This window comes from Ranitomeya variabilis, chromosome 6 (assembly GCF_051348905.1).
Source record: "Ranitomeya variabilis isolate aRanVar5 chromosome 6, aRanVar5.hap1, whole genome shotgun sequence".
Lineage (NCBI taxonomy): Eukaryota > Metazoa > Chordata > Amphibia > Anura > Dendrobatidae > Ranitomeya > Ranitomeya variabilis.
The window spans coordinates 402,516,735-402,526,738 of record NC_135237.1 but is presented as its reverse complement, the minus strand read 5'-3'; the positions used below and the strand labels follow the sequence as shown (position 1 = coordinate 402,526,738).

Sequence of the window (10,004 nt, the reverse complement as noted above, 5' to 3'; positions counted from 1 at the left end):
ACGATGGTCTCCGGGCGCTGACAGTTTCTTCCAGCGTTGAGCGGTCACATGGTACCGCTCATTACAGTAATGAATATGGACGCGACTCCACTCCCATAGGGGTGGAGCCACATATGGAGTCCTAGAAGACTGGGAGAATTGATGGTGGTCTGTACTGGATGAAGAAGAAAAGTCAAGGACATCAACAACAGATGTCACTGGTGTGTCAGTGTATTACATGTATGTGCACAGTATACACTATATACAGTGTACAGAATTCCTGTGTATAATGTCACTGGTGATCACTGTATTACTTTTACACTATATACAGAGCCTGTGTGTATAATGTCACTGGTGATCCCTGTATTACCTGTACACTGACACTATAGAGCTCCTGTGAATAATGTTACTAGTGATCACTGCATTATCTGTACACTGACATTAGGTACAGAGCTCCTGTTTATAATGTTACCGGTGATCACTGTATTACCTGTACACTGACACTATATACAGAGCTCCGGTGTATAATGTCACAGATGATCACTGTACTAGCTGAACACTATACACTATATTCAGAGCTCCTGTGTGTAATGTCACTGGTGATCACTGTATTACCTGTACACTGACACTACGTACAGAGCTCCTGTTTATAATGTCACCGGTGATCACTGTATTACCTATACACAGACACTATATACAGACCTCCGGTGTATAATGTCACAGATGATCACTGTATTACCTGAACACTATACATTATATTCTGAGCTCCTGTGTGTAATATCACTGGTGATAACTGTATTACCTATACACTTTACACTATATCCAGAGCTCCTTTGTATAATGTCACTGGTGATAACTATATTACCTGTACACTGACACTATATATATATAGCTCTTGTGTATGTCACTAGCGGTAATAACAGTGTTGTTAGTATTGTGGTTTGTATTCATGATCAGTATTGTAGTATTCAGTCACTATGTGGTGGTAATTTGTGGTCTGGTCATGGTGTGGCAGTATTTATCCCCTGTATGTGGTATTATTTTGTCACTATGTGGTGGTATTTTGTGGTCTGGTCACAGTTTGGCAGTATTTGTCCCTTGTATGTGAAGGTATTCGGCCACTATGTGGTGGTAATTTGTGGTCTGTTAATGGTGTGGTTGTATTTGTCCCTTGTATGTTGTATTTTTCAGTCACTATGTGGTGGAATATGTAAAATAGTTATGGTGTGGCGGTATTTCTCCTTGTATGTGGTATTATTTGGTTGCTATATGCTGGTAATATGTGGCATTATTAGTTCACTATTAGTTCATGGTGTCATGTGTTTGTTCCTAGCATGTGGTATTATTCTGTCACTACGTGGTGGTAATATGTGGTCTGGTCATGGTGTGGCGTGTTTTTTGTATGTGGTATTATTCGGTCACTATGTGGTCTGTTCATGGTGTGGTGGTATTTTTTCCTAGTATGTGATCTTATTAGTGTTGTTATAGTGGACTGTGGTGTGTATGGCGGTCATTTATTCTCTCTGATACTAATTAGGAGAAGATTCTTTATTTCTATTAGAGATTAAACACTTGGAACACAACTGCAGAGATGCACTTACAGGGGTTCTCCTGTGAAAAGAAGTCACCTCTCCACAGGATAAGTGATCACATATTGATTGGTGGTGGTGGTGGGGGGTCTGACTGCTTGGACCCAATCTTCACAATGTGAATCTTTTATCCCCATTAGACTGGAACGTCATGTGCGACTTGACCACTGATCCATTCATTCACTCAGTGGCTGCCTGCGCTGCTCCTTTTTTTTCTGGAAGCCCCAAAAAGAATGAATGGAGCCCCAGTTAGACATCCCACTTCCCGCTGCATTTCAAAATGGGGATAAGTGTCCTATCGGGGATAAAACTTACCCATTCTTCAGATCCGTGCAGTTTCTAAGCGACCACGTATCCTGTAGAGCCCATGGATCGGTGATAACTTGTTTTAACCAAAGAAGCCCTTTAATGTAAGCTACCGTAATTGTACATCCCAGTTATCCAGTAATACTGTATGTGCACAGTCAATGCTCCACTATAAACAGGAATAATGGCTAACAGGTATTTGCATATAGCTCTAGGGTGGGCCCCCAGAGTCAATTTCCCCTGGGGGTCCGACCCTGGTCATATCTGAATTATGGGCTGTAGACATGGATCGCTTAATTATTATTGTTTTTTTAATGTGTCTGACCAGAAAAAAAGTAAAAGTAGCCACCCTGACTATACTCTTATCACACCGCACCGCCATGCCCATTTACATTTTATTCTCTCCCGGACCCATAATGAAAACGTTATAACCTGACGATTGATCACTGAAAAGACAAAACCTAAAAAACCTATGGCGGAAGTGCATTATTATCACCGCACTTGGAATTTGTTTCTCGTTTTTCAATACATTATATTAAATAATGGATGGCGTCATTCCAAACTACAAGTCACCCTGCAAGGAAGACAGAAAACAAAGCTCTCCCATGGTTAAGGAAGCAGAATGAGAACGGTATGGCTCTGGGAAGAAAGGAAGGGAACAATGCAAACCCTATAATGGAAGCCTGGCTGCAGAGGTGGGGGAGCGCTGTCAGTCACCGGGGATGGAGGCGGGGACATGCTGCTGGGAGGAGCAGTGCACTGAGCCCTCTGGCCACGCCTAGGGGGCACCTGGAGCCTCATTAGCGTATCTGATTAAACTTCAGATTCTGTAGGATGGAGGCAGCAATTAGAAGCGCCATTTCTATTGGGACTACGCTTTTGTGGTTAGTTTATACTGTCAGGTTGGGCTGACTGATTCCCTTTAAGAAGCTCAGAGGGGGCTGCCTGTCTGTGCCTGTCACATGACCATCCATGTAGCAATCCTTCCCCCGCCAGTCAGTGTCACTTCTCCATCTCGTCACCTAGTAGTAAAATGTGAGCGCACATGATGGAAAAGAGCGAGCGTGGTAAAAATCAGCGTATTCCATGGTAAAGCGGCGCACACCTGCGGCTCTTCACCCGGCTCTGTCCTAACGCGCCGCGCACACGTGTGTCATTACGGTAGAGTGGACCGGCTAGGACCGCGCTGGAGCGAAGTGTCAGGTGACCTCCGGCGGGCGCTGTGTGTGCGTGCATGAGTGGCTGCTCTGCCCGACGGGGGAAGATGCGAGATGGCACGCTGGGAATGTGAGCGGACCGTCGGATCAGTGTCGCCGGATCACGCCGCTGTGGGGATTCCCGGCGGGATGCTGAAGAGCTAATCTCCGCTCCTGTGCTGTCATCTTCTCGGTGTCACCGAGGGGCTGCGTCCTCCGCTCTACGCCTCCTGCACATTACCGATAGCTGCAGGCGATCTGCTGCTACTGATCGGCGCAGCCCCGCACGTGTAGCTCGCCGGAGCCATGGGGCTGTGCTACAGCCTCCGGCCGCGGCTCTTCGGGGATCCCAGCGGCTCCATCTCCAATGCAGCCACCAGCTCGGACAGCGAGCCGCCCCCGGAGCTGTCCGCGCCGCTCAGAGCCGGGGACCTGCGGCATCATGGAGAGCAGAGCCAGCCCAGGGATGGGCAGCCGTGCAAGCCTGGCCGGGGGGACAGTGCGGACGGGCAGCTGCTGCTCCTGCTCCAGAACGGCGACGGCAGAGAGCACCGGCAGGTCCGAGTGCAGCAGCCTCAGCAGCAGCAGCAGCATCCTCCTCCTCTGCCGAAGGGATGGGACAAGCTCCGGCTGGAGGAGAAGGAGGCCGAGAAGGAGGCCAAGAAAGTCAGCAAGAGCATAGACCGGGTGCTGAAGGAGCAGAAGAGGGAGTACAAGCAGACACACCGGCTGCTGCTGCTGGGTAAGACCCCGGGGCCCCTCTGTAGCAGGCCCACAGTCCTCAGGGGTGGGCTCATCCCTACTACTCTATGTGCATTACGGCTGGTACCCCACCCAAGCAGCAGTGGAGGGGGTGGTGGGTCATGGGCAGCAATGGCAGGATTGGAGATGAAAAGGCGGCAGTGGTTTAACCATCGCAGTCCTGGCTGCTTGTGTTTCTAGCATTCACCCTACAGAATATTTTGGCGTTGTTACTCCGTTATCGCAGCTCGCCTTGTTCTTTCCCACCACTCTATGTTTGCTGTAGCAGCCCCTTCCTGGGCCTTTGTGGGTTAACCTGCTGCATTATTCTAAGTGCGCTATATCCAGGAGCCTGCGCCGGTTTAGCTCTGCTACATCTGTGTGTCTCAGTGTTGGTTGCCTGGGTCTCCCTCGGGGAAGGTGAGTGTGTAATTGATAAATCTGTAGTAATGTGATCCTCGGGGATGTGTCCTTGTGCTTTGCTACTTCACTTTGACTATTCAGGCGTATAATCTGTCTTAAGAGAAAGGCCGAGCTCTCTGTGGTCCTGGCGGGCGGCTAATGGTGGCCCGGACCTGTCACGTTACACCTCACCGCCAGTTCTAACGGTTTCTTTATTTTCCTCCATTTCTTAGGGACTGTTCAGATAACCCCTCGGACTTTCCTACAAATAGAATAAGTGGTCCGTCACATCGGGTGTGCAAACAAGCAGAGCGGCCCCATTGATTATTTGTTAATTTTTAGAAAGGTAGAAAAAAGTTCTGACTAAAAAAATGTACCCCATAATAATCATTGTGGCCCCTCTGCTTTTGTTTCTGTAACTGATTGCTTGTTCTGTTTCTGTTCCCAAAATGGAACAAAATGTCCTAACTGGAATCTAAAGAATAAAAGGTCATATTTCTGTGACAGCGGAAAGACGCATATAGGATCTGTCCACATGCAATGACTATTTTACTGGAAAATCCTTAGAGGTTTTCTCACTACGAGGACTGCCCCTTCTCAATCTGAGTGTTTGCCCCTGTCAAAATAAAAATACTTATACTGCCCTCCCGTGCTGGCATCGTTCCAGCTGTGTCAGAATTCCTGGGGCTCAAGTGAGGTTGTGATGTCACAGGAGCCCTGCCCCCCAATGTCCCTGCCCCCCAATGTCCCTGCTCCCATTGTCCCTGCTCCCAATGTCCCTGTCCCTGCCTTCAGACGTTTCTAACATCAACAGGAAGTCACAGGTGCGACTGCCCTCTGACTTCCTGTTACTTCCTGTTAATGTTAGATACAACCAAAGACGGGGACAGTGACGCCAGCGAAAGGATAAGTAACCCTCACAACAACCTCACTTGAGCCCCGGGAGAATTCTGACACTGCGAAAATGACATCGGCACGAGAGGTGAGTATAGGTGTTTTTATTTTAAGAAGGGCAAATGTGAGGAATGAGAAGGCTTGTCTGAGTAGTGGACAACCACTTTAATTGATTTTGCTCCGACTCCCATCAATCAGCTATTTGCAGCTCCTGCTGTGGCGGAATGTATACGGTGTATGAGGACTGCTCTGTACACTGTCTAGTGGCGATTATTGGTACTGCAACACGGAACCCATTCACTTCAGTAGTAACTGAGCTTCAGCAGTTGAGAACATCTGCTCCATAGTGTACAGAGCTGTGCTGTTCTGCCTGTGTACACAGTTTGGCTGGTGTCAGACTTGCGAGTGCAATGTAAGAAACTCGCGTGAGTCTCTCGTATCAATACTCGGCACTGCTGCCGCAACTTGGGACCGGAGTGTGTGGCTGCATGTATTTCTATACAGCTGAACGCTCCGGTCCTGAGTGCCGGCGGCAGTGCCGGGTATTGAGGCGAGAGACTCGACTGAGTTTTTCACATTGCACTTGCAAGTGTGACCCCGGCCTTTACCTCACGCTGCAGTGGGAGCTGCAAACGGCTATTTGGTGGGGAGAGTAGTATCTATGGTGAGGTCTTTAATATCATAAGACCAGGTGATCCCTTTAACTGTATCCTACAGTTTAGTGGAAATATGGTACCAAATAAGAATACATTATTCTCCATACTGTTATTGAAAAATATAATTTTTGTGTAGCTACATCTTGAGTCATAACTCTTTCTATTTAACATCCTATTCGTGTTAAAAGGGTTGTCCAGACTTGGGGTTCAAGTCTGCAGTCGCTCTATTTGACTGCAGACTTGTTAATCCTCACAGTGCGCAGAGTGCATGCTGTCAGGATTCTGTGGTTCCGTCGCCGGGAGCAGGCAGTCATATTATTGCATGTATGTGGTTTGCATACTTCGGTCACGTGACTAGGTGTGTCCGGCCTTGCTCCCTTCACTGTTTTTGAATGAGGCCGCACATGTCTACTTGGCATGTGACTGCATATATTAAAATGGCATACTTGCGGTCATGCACCCACCTGCTACTGGCATGGCAGAATCCTAACAGTGTGCACTGTGCGCGCTGTGAGGATTCACAAGTCTGCAGTCAGGGTACCTGCATGTAGAGTAGAACAAGGGACTCCTGAATGAAGGTGCACAAGTGGAGGCCCAATCTGTAGTCCATTATATGAAGAACTTGGCACTCAGGTATAATGTGAGAAAATGATTTTAATTGCAATCCACAGTAAAATATGATGTTTCTGTCTGTCGTAGATTTATGGACTAGACTAGTGCATGTCAATAACAGGCAGCTCTAGCAGTTGTCTAACATGCGGATGGCACATGGAGTCCGTCACGTCCACAATCTGCAGACATGACAGGCCAGAGTTTTAATATGGCTCTCTGAATCCAGCCTAAGGCTAGATACGTACAACCATGTGTTGCCATCCGAGAGAATCGGACTGATTTTTTTTATTTTTTTTTTTATTTTTTGGATCCTAATAGATTGTTTTTTTTTTTTTCACTGAAAGTGTGTTTGCTTCCAGATCTGTAAAAACCCCCGTGAAAGTCACATTTTTATTAAAATTTTGCAAAATATCTGTTAGGCACAAATGCAAAATGGAAGCAAATTGGAAACCTTATGTTTTGCATCTGTGCCTTACAGATTCCCTTAGACTTTAATGGCCGAGTCTGACCTGCAAATTGGATCAGAATAGGACCTATTCAAAGTCACACAGATCTCACTCTCAGGCCACGTTCACACATTAATTATTTGGTCAGTATTTTACCTGAGTATTTGTAAGCCAAAACCAGGAGAGGAACAATCAGAGGAAAAGTATAAGGCCGGGGTCACACTTGCGTGTACAATGTGAGATACTCGCATGAGTCTCTTGCATCAATTCCCGGCACAGCCGCTGGCATTCGGGACTGGAGTGGGCGGCTGCATGTATTTCTATGCAGTTGAGCGCTCTGGTCCTGAGTGCCGGCGGCTGTGTCGGGCATTGATGCGCGAGTTCCTCGCATTACACATTCAAGTGTGACCCCGGCCTAACAGAAACACGTCACCACTTCTGTATTTATCACCCACTCCTGGTTTTGGCTTACAAATACTGAGGTAAAATACTGAGCGAATACTGATTGTGTGAACGTGGCCTGATTTTAACACGTGTGACTATATACATTTTATTCTATGGGTCAGAGTGTTGAAAGGAGACACATACCCAAATGATATGCTTTCAGTGAATACATCTACGGTAAGTAAAATAATGTAGGATTTAGCTTTGTCAGCCATAACTGCAGGATATTGAGTATTTCACTTTGTCAGGTTTGCACGCTCATACAGACATGCAAGCATCCTTTTTGGTTAAGTTTTTTTTTTCCCCACCTTATTTGTCATTTTAATGGATTTTGAAAAATGGATTAAAAAAAATAGCATTTCTAAAAAAATTTTTTATAGGAGTTTTTGGAAACTGCGTGGAACTTTGCCAATAGGATGCATGGCTAAGAACAGCTGAGATAGTAATCATAATTTTCACCAAAACAGTGGCGGCAATTACAGCAGTGCTGTGCTTTGGTCCCTAACTGGAGGACAATTTTTTGCGGCGGTGCACGACAGTTTAAAGATGCCCCACATTGATTCAGAGACGCAGTCTAAATGTATTGGGCACATCTAAGGCCTCTTTCACACTTCCGTCTGCTGGCGGGCGTCGTAATGCGTTGTTTTGACGTATCAACGGACGTCGTGCAAATAGTGAAAAACGTGTGTAACGCATCCAGTGTTTTGACGGACGTTGTTGCCTGATTTTCAATGGAGACATTTCCGGGACGAGAGAGAGAGCGAGACTTTTCCCCGGGTTGGAATATGCTTCCAGACATGCTCAGAAGTAAAAACTGCATCAGTCCCTGGATTCCTGCGTTTCACAGTGTGCGCAGGATCCAGTGTCCATAGGCTCCCATTCTGAGGAATGACGTATGCCGCAGGAGGCGTCAGAGAACGTTTTTCCACTGCAGACAAAAAACGTTTCATGAAACGTTTTTTGGATAAGATAGGCCGTCAAATCCTGCAGGATCCAGTGCAGGAGGGATGAAACGTGTGGCAATACGTCGCTAATACAAGTCTATGAGAAAATGCAGGATCCTGTTTTCTCAAAAAACGATGTATCTCGACGGGACTACAAAGACGGAAGTGTGAAAGAGGCTGCTTTCACACTAGCGTTGGTACGGGGCCGTCGCGCTGCGTCGGCCCGACGTACCGACGCATACGGTGACAAAAATGCCCGACGTGGGCAGCGGAAGCAGTTTAAGATTCTTCCGCTGCCCCATTGCAAGGTACGGGGAGGAGGGGGCGGAGTTTCGGCCGCGCATGCGCGGTCGAAAATGGCGGTCCCGACACAAAGTTACATGTAACTTTTTTTGTGCCGGCGGTGTGCCAAAACACGGCGCAACCGTCGCACAACGGTTGCGACGTGTGGCACTGCGTCGCAATGCGTCGCTAATAAAAGTCTATGGAGAAAAAACGCATCCTGCGGGCAACTTTGCAGGATGCGTTTTTTCTCCACAACGACGCATTGCGACGTGCAGTGCACGACGCTAGTGTGAAAGTAGCCTTACTCTTGTGTTCTCGTCATCCAGGCTCGCAGAAGGAGGTGTTGTGGGGCAGTTAATGTCTGGATTGCTGGTGGTACAAGCCCATAATGAGGTTGATACTTTGGGCCTGCTTCATGAAAGTGTTTCCTCCAGAATTCTGCTGTTAACATCTTTTTAAATGTCATTAAGTATTTATGCTTTTTGATGTTTTTACGCCCTTCCTTGCCTGTTCCTCCAAAATGGGCAGAACTGGGACAGGGTTTGGCCATGCCTGGAAAATTCCTCAAACTGAGTGGCGTAACATTGCTGGCGGAGGTGCATTTAAGATGCACATAATTCATGAAGTGGCGCTCACCTAATGAATGAGACGCATCTTGTTCCAGTGCTGCCTCCATGAGACGTGCAATGAAATGGCCACTTCCTGTAAGGTTGTGAAGAAATTACTATTTTATACCTGCTTTTTTTCCCACCGGATTTGTTTTTTTCTCAGAGTTGTATTAGCGCCAGATTGCTCCTGATGGCCACACATTTCATCCGTTTTTTTCCGGATCTCTCTCTCTCTCTGTCTAAACTCTATGCCCGGTAAACGAATCCTTCGCATCAGTTATTCACAATTTGCATGGGATGATTTTTTTTTTTTCAAAATTCGCCGGAATATGCCTGATGGCTAATAACTGATGTGTGAAACAGGCCTAAGTGGTTAGTTTCCTCTCCAAACTCTGCTTTCCAGGCTGAAGCGAGAAGCTGTACACTCATCTACCCCTTCCCTAAAATGATGATGCCCAGACTGCCCACCATGATGGTGGATTGCTGCATAGCCTTGTTTCACAAACATGGGTGGGCAGAACTTTGTCCACACATCAGTGGCATCTACCAGCACCTCCCTTAATTTCCTAATCTCTCTAGGCATTGACTATAGGAATGTGTACAAGATGAAGATAGATATCTAGCCAACTTTGGCTGTGACACAGGCCATGCAGCCAAAGATCTATAGTGCTGCTACTACATCCACAGATTACTGCAGGTGAATGGTGTCGCATTTTTACAAATGACCACGAATGTAAAAGCAAGTTGGGAAAAGTTAGAAGCGCTTGGATTTTTTTTTTTGTGTGTGTGACTTGCTTGTTGCAGTCACGGTGCCCTTGCGAGAATGCAATTCACCTGCATTGTGCTGCGATGTAGAAGCGTCATAGAGAGATTTTTGGCTGAGCTACTGTTGTCACTTCCAA

General features: G+C 46.9%; 1 protein-coding gene across 1 annotated transcript in view; it reads left to right on the top strand.

Annotated features, from left to right (window-relative positions):
• Positions 1-3,063: 3,063 nt before the first annotated feature.
• The window catches only part of GNAL (G protein subunit alpha L), a 336,050-nt gene continuing 329,109 nt past the window's right edge, over positions 3,064-10,004 (top strand). The window contains exon 1 of the mRNA XM_077270173.1: positions 3,064-3,812. Within this exon, the coding sequence (XP_077126288.1) occupies positions 3,377-3,812 (436 nt within the window). The 5' untranslated portion in view covers positions 3,064-3,376. The remainder of the gene's footprint in view (positions 3,813-10,004) is intronic.